General features: G+C 42.0%; 1 protein-coding gene across 1 annotated transcript in view; it reads right to left on the minus strand.

The window, feature by feature from the left end:
• Nucleotides 1-20000, minus strand: part of CDH23 (cadherin related 23) — a 683120-nt gene that overhangs the window by 451737 nt on the left and 211383 nt on the right. The window contains exon 11 of the mRNA XM_085883587.1: nucleotides 13689-13877. Coding sequence (XP_085739713.1) covers nucleotides 13689-13877 — 189 coding nt within the window. The remainder of the gene's footprint in view (nucleotides 1-13688; nucleotides 13878-20000) is intronic.

A 20000-nucleotide genomic window follows, 5' to 3' on the forward strand; every position in this document is an offset into this window, starting at 1 on the left:
TATATGTATATATTGTTACGAATTTGGAAGCCATTGCACACAGACAGACAGCAGTCCCTAAGCATAGTTATTTTGATAAGTATGTGTTTATAGTTAGGGCCCCCTACCTGTGTCTAATGGGAATTACATGTGTGCACTGCAAGTTACTTTTTTAAGTCAGAGTTTTTGCAATACAAATCGAGCCTCCAACCAACCGAAACCATGACTCCTTCACTTCACACATCACGCCATTACACACGCATGTCCAGCCACATACGTGGGCGGAGATTTCCATCGCCGCAGATCGAGACTTTGCCCAAAAAGCAGGGGCGTGCCCCTTGTCCAATCATGCACAAAGGGTGACTTTCCCACGACACTCCGGCCAATGAGGGTTGAGATTGCCACAGAGGGCGACTTTCCCACGACACCCCGGCCAATGAGGGTTGAGATGCCTCAGATGGCGATTTTCTCACCCCGCACAAGAAATGAAATAAAGGAACGCCATGCTCCGGAGCGCTCGTCATGGGGGGGGGGGGTCATGGGTCTTGGTGCTGGCTGGTTCGTCTGGTCCTGGGTCATCGTCATCTCTGGTCTTATCCTTGGTCTTCGTTCGTTGGTGTGTGGCTGGTTGGAGAGCGTGGTCCCTGGTGCTTGGTGCACGACGAAGGTGTGAGTTTGAGTCCCCCCTCCCACCCCTAGAACCAGCTAGTCTCGACGAGACAGCACGAGGCGGAAAGGTGCCCAACCGGCCCCATTCCGTGTGTGTGTGTGTGTGTGTGTGTGTGTGTGTGTGTGTGTGTGTGTGTGTGTGTGTGTGTGTGTGTGTGTGTGTGTGTGTGTGTGTGTGTGTGTGTGTGTGTGTGTGTGTGTGTGTGTGTGTGTGTGTGTGTGTGTGTGTGTGGCACCCGTCCTGTAGGTATAAACTGTTTAAGTGCCTTGTACATTAAATTGCATTTCTGATAGTCTGTTTAACTCTGCTGTTTTCGTGCTCCACTGCCCCATTATAAATATACCCCCAATTGTTTAATGTACCAGCTCGTTGTTGTGTTTTCTATTATTGACCCAGCATGGTTCGTGCTTGAGAACTAGTAAGCCGATTGGGCTGTAAGTTGTCGTCTGGACCGACGGACTTTGGTAATTCCGCTCGGTTACACCGGACCGAGGTCGCAAGAGCGACTCGGTTCGACAGAGTCCGTTGAGGGTGTGACTTCCCCGGTAATTTGATGACGTGGGTACTTAGGTATATTGAAATTTGGCTATTAACCCTACCCCACGCCGTCAGAGAATTGGCGAGCACGGTCTTCAAGTGACCCGTGACCTTCGGAGTTGTCCGAAGGTTATGACCTGCAATTCCGGGTGTTCGGTGGGAGACGGCTCTACTGCTCCACCTGGTGGCCGTTCCTCGCCACCGACCCCCGGCCCACAAAAATATATCGACTCCTCCCATGCTCTTCTAACCGAAGAAGCTGCATTAAGTAACCATGAAAGAGCAACCCAAAGTAAGCCCTTTGCTGTTTCAAACCCTTCTCCGAGTTCCTCCACAGCAATAAAGACGTTCACAAATAGTACACACATGAGAATCCCAATGCTACACACACCCTCAGACTAGACCGGACTGGTTTCATCACTTGTTGGCGATTCCTCAGTGACATCGCAGACAGAAATGCATGCCAACGAGGCTCCCAAGCATGTACCATGTGTAAACATCAAAATAAGTCAATACATGAATGAAAACGAAGACCCACCCACATTTCTCACCTATGGATGGAGGGAATAACCAATCAGCTCTCGCCTCATCAATGAATCGCACGTGGCTAAGATTATATAAATAAATCGACTCCTCACATGCTCTTCTAGCCAAAGAAGCTGCCCAAAGCAACTATATATATATATATATATATATATATATATATATATATATATATATATATATATATATATATATATATATATATATATATATATATATATATATATATATATATATATATATAGTTACGGCTGTGGAAATTCGCATTACACCATAGAGGGCCCTCAGGTGAGATATCTCCATAGGTACATGTGTAGTTAGCCCAAACCCGTTGTCTAGAGGGAATTTATGTGATCCATCCGGGCTGCGACGCTTTGAGTTTGTCGTTTTTCTTTCTCTGTCGTTTATTTCAAACAAACACATCTCAACAACCACGCCATCCCCACCACAACGCCAACCATGCCACCTCCACCATCTACGCTACCACATCTTCGCCACTCGCCATTCAACAGGCCCCGTGCGGTTACGATCTCCGCGGAGGAACAAACAAAAACCTACAACGATGCTCGGTGGGCTTTTCCCGCCTGTTTCTCCCATTTGAGTTCTCCGCGCTCGATGTGGGGGAGGTGCGATCCGAGCCGGGGGTCAAAGGTGAGAAAAGGTGGGAGCCTCTTTTTGGGGGAATAATTCTCTGGCCCAGAGCCAAAAACTGACTCCCCCGGCCCCCGCACGGGGCGGGGTGGAGGGAGAGCGTGAGGGAACGCCCCTTTTCGGGAACCTTCTCAAAGGAAGGTGGAGCCGAAAACGGGGCGGAGCGAAGGGCGGAGCCCCGCGCTACAAAAGGCGGACAGGACGGACCTTGGGTTGGTTGGTCGAGGGTTGGTCGAAGGTTGGTCGAGGGTTGGTCGAGGGTTGGTCGAGGGTTGGTCGAGGGTTGGTCGAGGGTTGGTCATGGGTTGGTCTTCGGTTGGTCGAGTTGGTTCGAGAGTCTGGTTTTCAAGGCTTCCTCTGCTTGTCTTGTCGAGGGAAGAGGTCCTGCGTCCACGGCTTGGCGAGCAGCCCTGTCACGAAGGCACGGACGGGAGACGCGGCAGCGCCAGTTGTGAGGTAGACGTGCGCGTCCGGACGGGGAGTGCCGGAGAGGGTTCGCCAACCGCGAGAGAGGTCGGGGCCAGGCGCAACCACGCTGACGGTCGTGGGAGAGATACTCACCAGCCACAAAAGGGAAGCCGCAATTTCCTTTCTTTTTCCTTTGCTTTTGTGTAAATGTGTGTTGGCGCCGTCCGTCAAGTAGAACTGTTTAAGTGTTGCCGTGTGTACGCGTATTCGGTTTTAACTCTTCCTTTGCTTTTTATGTGCATTTTGACTGTATGGCTGTGGATACGTGCTTGTCTGTGTGTGTGTGTGTGTGTGTGTGTGTGTGTGTGTGTGTGTGTGTGTGTGTGTGTGTGTGTGTGTGTGTGTGTGTGTGTGTGTGTGTGTGTGTGTGTGTGTGTGTGTGTGTGTGTGTGTGTGTGTGTGAATAAAAATGCTTGCTTGTTAAACTGTTCCCACTCTGCTTCGTCTCTTTTCCATTTTTTATTGACCCTCCATCTTGCATCACGTAAGGGGTTCATAGTGGGTTCAACATCCCGGTAATTAATCGGAACCTTCAAGGCCGACGATAACACTGCTCGGTTATCACGGTAGCATGGAACGGACCGCTTAAGTGGTTCGCGTCCGGTGTCGGCCTGTGGCGTGGTACGATCGCCTGGTCGACCATTCGCGCAGGTACTTAGGTGGATCGAATTTGGCGAGCAACCCTATCCTGCGCGGGTGGGCAATTGGCACGATCGTGGTGAGGTTAAACCCCCACGGGTGACTAGCTCCCGGCGTTGTTCCGAGAGGATCACGACTGAATTGTCCGTTCCAGTGGGCGAGGCGGCCGCCATTCGAGTCGAGCGGCCGATCGCATGCCGGAGGGCGCGAAATCGCAATATATATATATATATATATATATATATATATATATATATATATATATATATATATATATATATATATATGATATATATATGATATATATATATATATATATATATATATATATATATATATATATATATATATATATATATATATATATATCCATGATACCTCCTTTTAAGGAGTGATCCCAATATGATGGAGGACGTGGAGGTTGGGGAGCATTTAGGAGCAAGTGACCATAACTTTGTGTGTGCAAAGACCCTGTTAAGGGTTAGAGTTTAGGATTGTAGGGTAAGGCTATTAGATTTCAGGAAGGCAAACCTTGTGGGTATGAGAAGAGAATTGGGTGATGTATATTGAGATACTCCAACAACAGGACAATCAGCATCAGAGAAATGGGAAACCTTCAAGGCAGAAGGCATTTATTTGGTTTAAAATAACAGGACTGGAGTTAGATTAACATCACTGTCGGAGTAAACAGAGGCAAGTTAAGAAAATAACTCGGCAAGTCAAAAGAGAGTACGAGAAGGACATGGCTAAAAATATTAAACATAATAGCAAGGCTTTCTTTAAGTATATCAGGGGAAAAGAACAGGTTAGGACCAGTGTGGGCCCATTGAGAAATGGCACCAGGAGAGTGGTTAGTGATGAAAGTGAAACGGCAGGCTTATTAAACAGGTATTTTTCTGCAACTGTTTTTCAAGAACTGTCAGAATTGTCAACAGCTGAGAGTGTCTATCAGGGTGGTGAAGAAGAACTTTTACAGAAGATCCAGGTTGGAGTGGAGGAAGTAAAGGAACAACCAGGTAATCTAAGCGTAAATAAGGCTCTGGGTCCAGATGATATGCATCTGAGAGTATTGAGGGAAGTGGTTGAGCAGGTAAGCGCAATGTTAACGGATATTTTCAATAGTTCACTGGAGTCAGGACAGGTACTGGAGGATTGGAGAGTAGCAAATTTAACACCATTATATAAGAAAGGATCGAGAGAAGAACTGGGAAAGTATCGACTTGTAAGTTTGACTTCAGTTGTGGGGAAGGTGTTGGAGACATTAATTAAGGACCAGATGAGGAACCATTTAAATAAATACAAACTAATTAAAGGTAGTCAGCATGGGTTTACCAAAGGTAGTTCTTGTTTAACAAATCCTTTTAGACTTCTATGAAGCAGTGTCTGATTGGGTGGATGAGGAAAGGCAGTGGACATAGTATATCTAGACTTTAAGACGGCATTTGATAAGGTACCACATCGGAGGTTGTTAGCCAAAGTGAGGTTTACCTCAGGGATGAGTACTCGGACCATTACTATTTATTATTTACATCAACGATTTGGATAATGGGGTAAAGAGTAAGCTTTCCAAACTTACAGATGACACAAAGCTTGGAGGTGAGGTGGATAGCAGAGGGGATGGTGATCAGATGCAGGAAAGTGTTGGTACTTGCATAGATTGGGCAAAGGATGAGCAATATCCACCTTCCACCTTCATTATGGTAAGGGACCACGATTCATGGACCAAAATGAAGTTTTTTTTGTATATGCGGGTTTGAGAAGTTGGAACGGTCCCTCCCTCGTCTCGAAGCATCCACCCGTTGTGTGTGTGTGTGTGTGTGTGTGTGTGTGTGTGTGTGTGTGTGTGTGTGTGTGTGTGTGTGTGTGTGTGTGTGTGTGTGTGTGTTTCAGAATGTGGAATGGGGTCATCCCAAGGTGGGCTCGAAGTATCCACCTTTATCTTGGTAAGGAGTCACGATTCATGGACCAAACTGCGAAGTTTTCTGTTTTAAACGTTTTGTGTCGAGGGCTCTCTTTAGGATTGTTGCTGAGCCCAGGACAGCTTCCAACTAAAGTTAGTTTGTTGTGATATTCCCAGGGATGGCTATTTAATATCTCTGAGGTTCTTCGTCATCACTGGTACAACTTTGGCATTCTTCAGCTTCCACGATCCTTTCACTTCATGCTTGAGATCTTGGTATTTGGCCATTTTCCTGATTTCTGCATCGTTAGTCCAAAATCACCGGAATTAACACCTCAATTAGCAATGCATTCTTCTCTATTTTTTGCACCTAAGAATGGTATCTGATCACAATGCTTTGTTTTCCATGTTCACGCCCGATGGGATCATAAGGTCGTATGTGAACGGTTCTTCAATGTTTTCAGCGATTGCTTTTGGTTCATTTTCCCACAAATTTTCTGGAACTGGAAAATAAAAGTTTTTGCAGATGTGCCAGCAGATTACTTTACAAACTCTGTTGTATTGCTGTGTGTACAGCTGTTCTGACATGTTTTTTTTTGGGGGGGGAGGGGGGGGTTCGTGTTCCATCATTAAGCGTCACATATTATTCTCTTTGCTGACCACACCTCCACCCCTCACCTATCTATTTTTCCCCCTCCTCCATCCCGCCCTTTTCTCTCACTCTGTCCCCTCCTCCCACACCTCTCTCGCTATCTCGGTGTGTGTGTGTGTGTGTGTGCATGTGTCTCTCTGTATGTATATATATATATATATATATATATATATATATATATATATATATATATATATATATATATATATATATATATCTCTCTCTCTCTCTCTCACACACACACACACACACACACACACACACACACACACACACACACACACACACACACACACACACACGCACCCCTCCCTCCCACAGTGAATAGGAACGTTTGGTGAGTGTCGCTCTCCCCACCTCCCCCCCCCACTACCTCTCACCCTACACCTGCCTCCTCTCTCTCTCTCTCCCCCTACCTCTACCCCCCCACTCCCCTCCCCCTTTATTTACCCCTTCGTGAAGCAACGGATTGTATTTGCTGGCCTATATACACATATCTATATATAATTCCAGCAGTGTGTGTGTGTGTGTGTGTGTGTGTGTGTGTGTGTGTGTGTGTGTGTGTGTGTGTGTGTGTGTGTGTGTGTGTGTGTGTGTGTGTGTGTGTGTGTGTGTGTGTGTGTGTGACTGCTGTTTCTCGACAACCACTGGTCCGATCTAATTGAAACTTGCCAGGTATATTGCTGGGGTCCTGGGGATGTGCCTTTTCAAGGTTTGATATTAATCGGACAAGTGCCTCCCAAGTTATGGCCATTTATTTACCAAACCAATGACAAGACACGTTGCTTTGGCGGGGCCGATGGGGAAGGGAAGCTCAGCCGCGGTCCCCATTTCGGGTTACAACGTACGGGCTTCCGGAGAGTGATGACCGTGTATTCTAATAATTTCTCGATTTCTTATGCACATTTATAGATAAACACAATGCCCCAAGTTATGATCGTTTTCATATTAGACGGTGCATAAATTTCGGTAACATCAGAGTGAGCTGGTGTGCTCCGAACCAGGAAGTAATTTTTTTTCTCTCTCTCTTCTCTTCTCTTTTTGTTTATCCTTGCGATGACATTGTGAAAAGGCAAAATACGTTGGCGCGAATTGAATATTTGGGCATTAAAACTAAATTGCGAATAATCGTAACTGCGAATAATATGCGAACTTCCGGGCCACGCACGTACGGGCACGCGAGAGCGAAGAAACGGCCTGTGTTGTTGTTGTTTCTTCTAACTCGCGGTTTGAATATATATATATATATATATATTTTTTTTTTAGGGGCACGTACTGGTCTATCTATAATTCCAGCAATCTCTGTGCGTGTGTCTATCTGTCTGTCTGTGACCGCTGTTTCTCGACAACCACTGGTCCAATCTAATTGAAACTTGCGAGGTATATTGCTGAGGACCTGTGGATGTGGCTTTTCAAAGGTTGATATTAATCGGACAAGTGGTTCCCAAGTTATGGCCATTTATTTACCAAACCAATGACAGGACACGGTGCGATGACATCACAATTGACGTCACAATTCTTCTTTTTTTTGCATGTACGGCCACTCAAGTACAGGCACGCACGTACGGGCACGCACTAGTATATATATATATATATATATATATATATATATATATATATATATATATATATATATATATATATATATATATATATATATATATATATATATATATATATATATATATATATATATATATATATATATATATATATATATATATATATATATATATATATATATACATATATATATATATACATATATATACATATATATATATACATATATACACACATACATGTACATACATACATATACATGTACATACACATATGTTGTTGTTCGTCTTTTGGCTGCTCCCGTTAGGGGTCGCCACAGCGGATCATCCGTTATGATCCGCATACTGATTTGGCATAGATTTTACGCCGGATGCCCTTCCTGACGCAACCCTGGTCACCTCTTACGACACAGGAATAAGGATTGGGTTTCGCCATGATTCCGGGCTGCCCTACACCCTCTCATAGCACGGCCCAGCGCAGAGCTCCTGTCCTCAAGCGATCCTCCAACCCAAGCCTCTGAGTAGCTGGATTACAGGCACACGCCACTACGCCTGATTATTTACATACACATATATGTATTGAAAAATAAAAATGTTGAGTCGACTCTTGTGAGCATTCATAGAAAATTTCGTTGGTGGAAAAAATTCTGTTCTTTTTTAATCTCGATATGGCGATATTAAGTTATGAAGATGGAAAATAATAATGGCTCTCCTTTAATTTTGAAAATAAAAATGGATAATTTTGGCCACACTTCTCCTTTCCTGCTGAAAGGAGACATGAACATGTCCTGAGCTGTATGTGAATCAGGTCAGGTCAGGTATGGGAGCATGTGCCAGAACAGCACGTCACTGCGTCCAAAAGTTACCTCAATTATCATTGGGGTCAGCTTATTGGACACAGCTCCAGCAACTCCTTGAGTATGGTAACCATCAGAGCGACCAGACCAATAGTAGGTGTAACCACCCACCATTATCTCGCCGTAATCCGGTCTCTGAACCTTAGAGAGTGCTGCAATAATACCGATGTCCAAACGCTTGAGCTCAGATGATAACAGAGACAGGTGGTCATCCTCTCTTAGGGATAGGACATTCCAGGCACCCACACGAAGGGACCGCCTCAGGTTAACCCAAGGAGACCGTTGTCTAGTGGACGACACCTCAGCACCACTCCGACACACTCTCCCGCAATCTGATGCAGGGATGTTACCCCGTGGTTTCCCTCCTTTCATCAAAGATTGGGGGTCCCGAAGGCTTTGCCCCAATCCCGTCATCCGGTGAGCTGCCCTGCGAAGGGAAGCTGCACAGGAGGTACTCCCACGGACTGGATTTTCTTTTTCTCTTTCTGTGAATACAATGATGGAAATCTCACAGAGATGGAAAATAAAATGCTTTACAAAGATCTATCAATGTCCAAGAGTGGACTCAAAGAGGTAAACACCATATGTAGCGTATATTTATGAAAGAATATGAGGGTGCATTGCTTGTCTCCAAAAATGCAGTGAATTACATACAATCTTCATCTTCGAAGCCCTGATTGTTCTCATGCCTGTTTGTCACACTGCCTTGTTGGACCACAAATGGGCCACAACCAGCATGATGATTGAAATAGTGCTTCTGGAACACGACTGCTTGTTGTTACAAAATAACTCTCTCGTATGCAGATTTAAACACACCACCTCAAGCAAAAATATTGACTGTGAAAGTAATTGGATCTTGCTGCAAATGATTGCCATTGGAATTTGTCAGACAAAAATAGATAATTTTGGAGAGGAAGATGTCACCTGTGATGATGATAGAGAATGATCATGGTGGATAACCTTTAGTTTATGCCGATAGTTTTGCGAACAGATACAGAAAAGGTTCAAACATTTTTGAAAATTATTCTTCAGGCAGACATGGCGTATCAACACCCAACGCATGCATCGCAATAATGGTGTCGATCCCTGCTTTAAAAAAAATCTTTGCACAATTTAGAGCTTGTATGTTTATGATGGGATAGTTTAACAAGGAATCCAATGTAGTGGCTGTGCAAAAAAAATAAACATCGAAACTGGAATGAAAATCTCTATGAGACAATATACAAGTGGTTGTATGACTTGGCCAGCATCCTAAATGACTTGTTCACATTGTGATGAAGGAATTAAGAGCAAGTCACATGTGCATGTCGGGTGACCATATCAAAATGACAGCATCTGCTCTACTGTGCACCATGGGGAAAGATAGCTTGCTGCCATCTGCTGCCAACGTCCCCTGCCATCAGGAGTGCACGACTTGTAAAGGACATTGTATTGAAATAAAAATCATGGCCAATAGTATCATTGTAGCTGAGAATATGTTCATCCAAGGGTTGCAAGATGTTTGTAGGTCAGGGACAGTGCTCCATGTGAACACATCACAGGACGTCTATTTGTGTAATGGTGCCTGTGGGTTTCCTGGACATGGAAAATTCGTTCAACAAAATAGCACAGCTTCATTGCAGCAACATAGCATTCAGAAGCTGTGAAAAGAAATAGAGCAGATTTAAATGTTGAAGAGGAGCATACAAGACAACTTCCACAAACAAATTTTATCATTTGCTTATTTTAAAACCAAATTCAGTGGTGTAATGGTTCGAGTGTAAGCTCCAAGTCTGGGAGGTCAGTGGTTTGAACTCCGTCTGAGTCATACCAAAGATTTTAAAATGTTTAATGATTTAAAGTACATGCTGCTTTCTCGTTTGATGCTCTACTCAGAATATAAAAGAATAAGAGTACGGACAAACGTCCATTCGTTGGCAATAATAGCATAGGCTTAGATGGGCCTGACAGCCTCCTGGCCTGGCATCAAAGTTCCTTGTAAGGGAACTCGTATTATTAAAACAGGGTCAGAGTATGCCTTCAAGCCACGTATGACAAAAGTCACAAATTCAATCAACTTTTCAAAATCACCAGCCCTTTTTGAACTCCAATAGACGTTTAATAATTCCAATCGAATTCCAATCCATTGGGACCATACACTGTGCAGAGTGTTGGTGCTGCCTAAGCAGTCTCCTTGGCTATTGGGCACAATCCTGGATGGGTCGCCACTCTGACACAGGATACCAGCAAGCTGGCACTCATTTTGCCGACCTCAGAAGGATGACAGGCAGAGTCAACCCCACCTGGTATTAATTCAACATCCGAGTGGGATTTGAACTCAGCATCCTAGGATCCCCAGCCCCCCACCCTAACCATTTCACCAACACCAGGCAAATACGTTTAATAATGATTTACATTTATTATGTGTTATCTAATTAATACTGTCACCTGCACTTTCTCTTCCTAATTTTTGTCTATCCAGGTGGGGATGAGTATTTTGCCAGCGCTGTATCTTTATAGACAGTCATATTTGTGTAGCCAACTCAGAGGGTGTGATGGGTCAACCACATTGAGGGCACTAGTATCAAATGTAGATCAAAAGCAGGAAAAGCAGAGAAATTAACACTTCCAAATACACAGCATATTCCAAATATACAATGTACCTACAAGTTTTGTCTCAGTACTTAGTCACTCGTTTGGAAGAACATAGAAAAATCACTTTGCATTGCATTCATGGGGAAAATAAATAAATAAATAACAACCAATCAATTTGTACAATTTTTACCCCTTAATGGGACAACGGCCCTAAGGTGGAATGCCAAAATCCCATAAATTAGTTAAAAAAAATTTTTTTTTTGAAGAACTGTGCTTTACCTTACCTAGTTCATATATTTTTATTAAAAGTTTATTCGGTGTTAACAGAATTGTTTCCACTCAAAATAACTTGATGTTACCAATGCAGATGTATGCTTTTATTTCTTATTTTATTGCCTCATACTTGTTCTTTGTAAGCTGCTTTTCGCTCATTTTCCCCATTATTCTTCTTTTACTATTTATCCCTTTGTTTTGTTCAAGTTTATACATTGTTGATTAATTTTTTTAATCCTTGCATTGTTTATGGATAGCTCATTGTTGTTCTTTAATTATTAGCATGTCCCCGTCTCCCGCTCATGGAAGACAGGATTTTGCAATCAATTCTGTGTTATTTCTTGAAGAAATGTGTGTCTGTCTGGGCCATAACTTTTTTTTACAATTTGAGCTTTTGCCATCAATTTTCAACAAAGATTTATGATGAGAATATGGAGAAGAAAAATTAATAATTTTGTGAAAAGGTCAATGGTCAGCATCACCTAAAATCATCAATTTTCATCCCAGTCACCTGAAATTCGAATTTACCATTTGAGCTTTGTCATTAAATTTTCAAAATAGCTTTACTATGACAATATGGAGAAAACAAATTCATAATTTGGTCAAAAGGTAAAAATGTCAAAGGTCAGCGTCACATAAGATCGTCAATTTTCATCTCATTGACCTGAAATTTTAAGAATTAGCATATTGGGGCACTGAATTTGTTCACATGTTAAGAAGCCGATTGTTTTGTTTGTTTTTTAAGATCAAAAGGTCAAAGGTCAAGGTTGTATCAAATCGTCAATTTTCATTTTTAGTTGTTTTCATCATGTTTAGCATACCAAAGAAGAAGTCCGAATACAAAGCAGACATAGACAGGCCTTGCATTTCCAGATGTTTTCTAGTTTACCAATTGTATTTCATTGCAACATTATTCATTTTCTCATGGTGTAAATATTTTTATTTTAATGATCATTTTTTGGTACTGTTACATTTTAGTGTATCAAGTAATTCACGTGAAATTTGATGTGCTGTTGTGATGCGTGGATTTGAATAAACCATTTTATTATTACTACCATTATTATTCCATGAAGATCATGATGTGATCCAGCTGGGATTTTTATGACAACTTGACAGTGACATGATAATACACCTGAGACTGGCTTGGGTTCCAGAAGCTTAAAATTGAAATCCTTAAATCTCTAGTCTTCAGTTTAATTTGAGAGCCAGGCCCAAAATCTAAATAAAGCATCTGACCCTCAAAGTTTGAGCGTGGCCCTCAAAAAAAAGCCATGACTTCTGGAAGGCCAGTTCAGTCTCCTCTCCATTATGCCATCAACAAACCCACACACAAAATGTATGCAGAGAACAGAAACTATGCATGTATATGGAGACACTAAAACAATTTGACCTGGTTTGGACAGTTGTGACACCATGAGGACATCATAATAAACAAGGAATTACAAGGAAATTATGTGCAGGAAAAAGCCATTCGGCCCATCAAGCTTGCGCCACACCAATACCAGATCAAATAAATCCATCAATACCCCTTCCCTTCGTGTGCAGCCTTTTTGGCTGCTGGTTGCATCATTGGTTAGGGGCACAGATATGCCACTGATGCAGTGCCCCTATTACCAGTACACTGGTACTCATTTCACCAACCTGGGAAGGATGACAGGCTGAGTCAACCTCCCGGTGTTAATTCAGCGGAAAACGGGACTCGAACTCAGTACGCTAGGATCCCAAGCCACCACCCTAACCGCTAAGCCAACGCAAACCCATGTTGGAATGTGATCAATTAGTTTGGGCTGTTTAGAGCTCCCATCTGACACCTTTGCTCATGATACCTGGATCCCAGATATAAATTCCATATACTGTGTTAATTTATCCAATGTCTAATAATATCCTCGTAATGTGATGTGTGAACAAGTTTCTCCAATAGTCTCAGATCAATGTTAAAACAAAAAAAAGTCACATGTTCAGTACCTCTTTAAAATGCAGGCATCTTAATTGGCTGAAACATTCGGGAAGAAGTTGAGGGAGAGTTGATGAAAAATGAGTGTATTGATTAAATTTAATATAACAAAAGTGTAAAATTTAAGTTTGTCAAAGAGGAAAGTGTTGCTTAATATTAAACAGTAGGTCAGGATGAAGGCAGCAATTCCATGTCGAAAAAGTTTCAGGACTTTGTAAGATCTTGTTGAACTAGTGACACAGCTCCTATATATCTGCTCTCAATGCCTAATGTGTTGCAAAAGGTTGGTCGTTTAAAGTGATGCTTTTACTACTACCAACCACGCAATTGTGGGGCCTCTTATTTTAATGCCACTCTCGACTTTAAAACCATAATTGTGCTAAAGTCTCCACATTTGCTCCCATAATTTTCATTGTGCCACCCACTTACCTGGTCATGGTCCACCACTTGAATGAAAAGTGGCAGGGCAAAGCCGACCTGAGATATTTCAGGAACCTCGACAGTGTATTCGGAATGGTTGAAGGTCGGTGAATTATCATTGACATCCTCCACCACCACCGTGAAAGTCGTATCCACAAAGACAGAGGACAAGGCGCCATTTGACTCAATTTCTGTGGCCTGTCGGTGTGGAAGAATAGGTTGAGTCATTGAAGAAATAAGCTCTCTCATTTGCTTGTCATTAATGAACCATTACAAAGATACTCAAAATTGTGAAAAGGCCATTTAGCCCCATCAAACAGTATCACAAAACTTACTGACACATTTTAGGAGGTGCTCAATTTTTCAGCAATTATTTAACCCAAATCTCCAAAATAACTAAATTAAAACAAAAAGAAAGGAAAACCATCTCTATTCTTTTGCATCAACTTTACCCAAAACAGAGGTGTTCGTGAGTGAGGGTGGTGGACCATGACTCCACTCTTTTCAAGAAAAAAAAAACATTATCATACCTTAATTCAATTATTACACCCTCACTGTAAAAATTTTAAAATCGGTTTCCACTTCTAGTTGCAGTTTCTTTGCAACTACACAGATTATTCTCAGCTCTGTGAGATCCTTCTTCCTCTTCCACACATAGGTGGATGAGTGATGGTGGTATCAAATTGATATCACCACCACCATTCATCGACTCATCCCTTGCGTTAATCAACCCAGCATCACACACTCACAAGCAACCACCACTGATCCGAACACTCCCAGCACCCATTTGCCCCACCATTCAGTTCATATTCCTCCCCAATTCATAATAGCATAGATCATCAATATTTGAGGGCTCCATTCTAATGACACTGATCTTACCATTCTAGATATTGTGGGCCGAATTTATGAAAGGTGTTTAGCAAGTCTCTTGCCAACACATCTAACCCTTAAACGCTGACAAAAACACAGTTGAACACGCACAGCTAATCACACATCCAAATAGCAATTTATGAAGGGAGATAAATAGCCATTTAGTTGTGTGCATCTAAACAGCCGATTAGCCTGTGAAACACCACACATATCTCCAACATCCAATTGAAACGATGCACTTTGCATAGAATCGTAGCACCATGGACAATTGATGCAGGGGATTCAGCACATTGCCCCTCATCATAGGCTGATCCAGGTCATCTTGCAATGGATTCAGCAGCCAACAAAATTATTCTTTCAAGAGTCTGCAACTCCGGACAAATTTGATATTGTCATATTCTCCAGAGGATTGCATCCATCCTCAAAAATTCTCAATACACGTCGACAAACTTCCCGATTCCTATCCTCTAACCTTCTTTCTCCTCTTGACCTAATTCAAGCACTCCTCATGCATCCATATTCACCATCCCATGTAAACTACCAATTATTACCTCTGCAATTCTTATACATCCCTTTACTATAGTTATTCAATGGAGACTACTGTAATTAGAACTGTAACCAACTATAGTTTTAACTCCAGTATCAAGGTGTAATACACTACAAGTTACTGTAATCAGAACTGCAACCAACTATGGTTTTAACTCTCGTATTAAGGAGTAATAATCTGTAGACTGCTGTAAATATAACTATAACCAACTAGAGTTTGAACTTTAATCTCAAATAGTTATTCTCTGCAGAGTACTGTGATTAGAACTGGAACCAACTATAGTTTGAATGGTAGTATTAAGGAATAAGTCTCTGCAAACTACTGTAATTATAATTATAACTAACTGTCATTTTAACTCTTGTATTAAGGAGTTATTCTCTGCAGACTGCTGTAATTACAACAACAACCAACTACAGTTTAACTCCAGTATTAAGGAGTAATTCTCGACAGACTGCTGTAATTAGAACTTTCACTAACTGTAGTTTTAGCTCTTGTATTAAGGAGTAATTCTCGACAGACTCTCCAACTGTAGTTTTAACTGTAGTATTGAGGAGTAATTCTCTGCAGACAACTGTAATTAGAACTATGACCAACGATAGTTTAAACTCCAGTATTATCCAGACAGTACTGTAATTAGAAAAGTAACCAAATATAGTTTTAACTCTAGTATTGAGGAGTAATTCTCTGCACACTCCTGTAATTACAACTGTAGCCAACTGTAATTTTAACTCTTGTATTGAGGAGTAATTCTCTACAGGTTACTGTAATTACAACTGTAATGACTTCAGTTAGCAGCAATCCTTAATGCAGGACATAAACCACAATAGTGTAACCTATAGTGATTCTAAAGTTAACTTAAACTGCATGCAAGGAAGTATATAATATAAGAGTGAAACTGCAGTTCTAACTAAACCATTTTTTTTCCTAATGCTTGGTATTTGCTTTAAACAACTTCAAGGTCTCAGATGCCCTGTTAGCCATGCCCGCGCTGACGTGTGAAAGTTTATTTGGTATTTGAACACTTGCCATTAGGTTTTGATCCACATTAGATCATCAGCCTTTGGCAATTGGAGACGAACTTTGAACAAGTGATCTTTGCATGATTAGTGATTCGACACGCATATTACTCTTAAATGCCTTTTGTAAATTTGGCCCTGTATGTTTAACAGAACAGTTCCTCTCACAAGAAGTTTCTGATTCCTCTCTGTCTCTTTATTTTCTCTCCTCTTTGATCTAGCTATTCTCTCTTTCCCTTTGACAGGCCCTCCTCTGTCCCATTGGGTGGAATTGCTGTCTATGTCTCAAACTCTATTCATCACTATCCAATGTCCACACAGCCCTCCTTGCCCAATGGAATAGCTCCGGCTGAATCATACCATCTGCCATCACCCATTGTTTATATGCGTGGTGTACCAATCCACCCAAAGTCAATAACTCCACATACGAGGTCTGAAAATAAAGTTCCAGACATGTTTTTTCTCAACAGGTGGCAGCACTGGCTTTGATTTCATAATTTGACGTGCATCGTAATCTTCCTGTCAGTACTGTGTTAACCGTTGTATCGATCGGTTGTGTTTTGTAGCTGCACTGGAGTTTTGTTAAAATTAAGTGTTGCATTTATGTTCTGAAGATGAATGACAAATTTATGGAAAAAAGAATTATCATCAAGTTTTCGATAAGTCTAAACAAAAATGGCCCGGACAGTTTTGACGAGTTGAAGCTAGTGTATGGGGAAGATGCAATGTCAAGATCAAGTGTGTTTGAGTGGGCCAAGAGGTTTGTGGAATGGAGAATGGACGTGAATGATGAAGCGCGGTCGGGACATCCAACGATTGCTAAAAAGGACAAGAATGTCGAAAGGGTGAGAATGTTGGTCCAATCTGACTGATGTCCAAAACTCCAATGAAAGGAACTCGTTTTGCATGAATAGAAGAGATCCGGAGAGCCGTGACCAATGAGCTAAATGGCCTTTCAGATGACGACTTCAAAGGGTGCAGCGACATTGGCAAGTGTGTATGGACTCCCAAGGAGATTACTTTGAAGGCGACCACTAAACATAATTGGTACTGTTACAATAAAATTTTCTATTGCTTTATTCCTGGAACTCTATTGTCGAACCTCATATACCTCCATTTCCGCTAACATCTATGAACTCATAACCATCCATCCCAACTCTCTGCTCCTCGTCTGTTGGGACTTTAATAGATACATGCCACGTGAATTGATTTCAGCACTGAAACAACCATGGGATTGCAACTACAACTGGAAAATCCTCACTTCTTGCTCTGATAATAACTAATCTTCCATCCAACCTTTCCTGTTCCTCCTCTGCACCTCCTGGTTTCAGTGGCCATTTTCTTGTCAAAGCTCATATCTATTTTAAATATTGTTAGAAAGCAAACTCAACACCACAGAACATTGCTGCCCATGCAGGCCAAGTGGCAGAAACTGTAATCTGCCATCTCAAATAAATGGGCAGTTAGCTTCATTGATATTGATACATCCAGAAAAGCACTCTTACACCAATCATGCACTGCTATATCCTGTCACATCTGTGACTATCCAATCCACATTCTGAGCCCAGATACACTAGCTGGATATTGTGGCAAGGCGGTTGCACAAAAGTAACATTTATCTCAACATGGAAGGCTAACGCAACGGAGAGCAAATTTAAGTCACTCTCACAAGTATCTCAACAACTGAGGGTAACTTTAAGTCACTCTCACAACAAGGCTCACAACAAATGTCTCCATCCTTTGCCAAGCTGGACATAATCTTGCTAATTTCAAGGTTGATCTCTCCAACCAGACTACTTCCTCAAAGTCCTGGTACTGTCTTGTCACGTCAGTCTCCGGAGTATACTCCACCTCCTTCCCCTGGCTCATCTTAAACAGTCTTACCTCAGACCCTGCTTGAGACAAGGCAGCATGTCTCAACTCAGAGTATGCATCCAAATATTGTGAACTGAGCCCATCACACTCTATCTCCATTTTACCTCCTCAAACTTTGCCTTTTTGAATCTGTGCCTTTAACACATGAAAAGGTAAGAGAAAGTTCTCTCCAACCTCGATTCTTCATCATTGACAGGCTCAAATGGCAATGATGTTTGTGTTCTCAGATCTTCACTGGTTGCTTTTACTTTCCCTCCCTCTGCTTTATTCAGCCTGTCCTCCATTTTCCCTCTCCAGTCTGCCTGGAGGTCATATAACATCACTCCATCCACAAGAATGGTGCAAAAACAGATCCTATTAACGACACACCAGTAAGCCGACTTCCATTTCCAAGCAAAGTAAAGAAATCCATCATCACTGCCAAAGTCAAGTTTCTCCTCTTTCCAAACAGCCTGATCACTGAACATCACTTTCAATTCCATCCCAGTCCTTCAACTATAGACGTACTGCTGCTTTTCAAATCTGAAATAAGATATCAGGAGCATCTTCCTGAATAAATTTTAGTCATTTGACATAATTTGGCTTCCTGCTCTGCCTGCAAAGCTTGCTGCTTGGTGCACACACTACTTCTTCAAATGCATGCAATTACCAAGAACTTGTTGCTATCAATGGAACCATTTATCTTTCAGTGGAGGCTGGGGTCACCTGAGGTAGTGTTTTAGACCTAATCCTGTTCCACATATACATAAATGACCTCTCCAAGGTATTCTCTTCCTTTGTGCAGATAACTGCACATTTTGCTGTACAGTTCCCTCATCCCATGGAGAGGCAGACAGCAGCTGCTTCACTCTGCTAATCTGGAATTGATTAGATGCTCATCTGCAAATCTCAGTCTGATGCCGTCACTCCTGAAGGATGGTCAAAATAACCCACCTATCTATTTCCCTCGTCAGCCACTGGAATTGGTTCAGTCTGTTGAACTTACAAGCCTCACTACAAGAAGCTGTAAACATTATTGGGGTCTCCCACAATGAGGCCAAAGCACAAATGTTGCTCTCACCAGGCAGACTAAATGCAGGCAATTGGGAAGCACAACTGTTTCTCTCACCTCGTAGACAGGTCAATGGCATTTCGATTTTTACTGCCTCTATCTGGTCTAGCTCCCATTCCCTGGAACCTCTGGTCTAACCATTTTCCCCTCCTTAACTGCAGGTACAGACTTACTCCTAAAGTGCAGACGTACAGCCCACCTCCACTCTCTTGTTCATCTTTTCATCTTTTCCCCCATTTCTGGAACTGCCTTCAAGTGGTAGTTCAATCGCACTTTGTCATCCCCAATACCTACCCAAAATCTTTTCTACCCCATTAACCCTAAACCACCCAATGCTCTTCCATGCAGCTTACAGTTTCTCATTCCCTAATCCTCAACTCTTTTCCTGTTTCCCACTGTCCCATTGTCATTACGCTGAAGTTCTTACCCTTTACTGTCTCTCTCAAGTCGAGATCCTGTAAGTAAAGAAGACTTGTTCCTCTTTTTCTCTCTGGGCATTATTAGCTGAGCCTCACTTTTAGTTTCTTTTCATAATTTCATATTGCCAATTTTGTCCTACTGACAGTCATTTAGTCAAAGCACTGTCCAGGACTGGTGTTAATGTAAACTTATGAAAATATATGTGACCATTGCACCATGCCTCTTTTGGTTAGTGGTCCTTGGTGATAACCTGCGAACATTCATGATGCAATTAACACCTGCTGTGTTGGAAATTAAATATTGGAAAAACAAAGGTGCTTTGGCTTATAGTCAAGCAATAATAAGGATGTCCAATGTATCACTGCATGATTAAATGCAGCAGACCTGGTTGCTTGGTTGACTGGTTTAACACTTGCTTCTCTTTGCACTAGCTGGTGTGGGTTGAGTTCACAGGGCTGCTCACACTTGCCAACCTTCACTTGGCAAGCATGGTGAATGTGCCAAACACAATTCCATGTTAGTTGAGGGGGTTCTTGTCCCAC

The sequence above is a fragment of the Eptatretus burgeri genome, chromosome 5, assembly GCF_056783735.1.
Source record: "Eptatretus burgeri isolate ZD-2024b chromosome 5, Ebu_testis_v1, whole genome shotgun sequence".
NCBI lineage: Eukaryota > Metazoa > Chordata > Myxini > Myxiniformes > Myxinidae > Eptatretus > Eptatretus burgeri.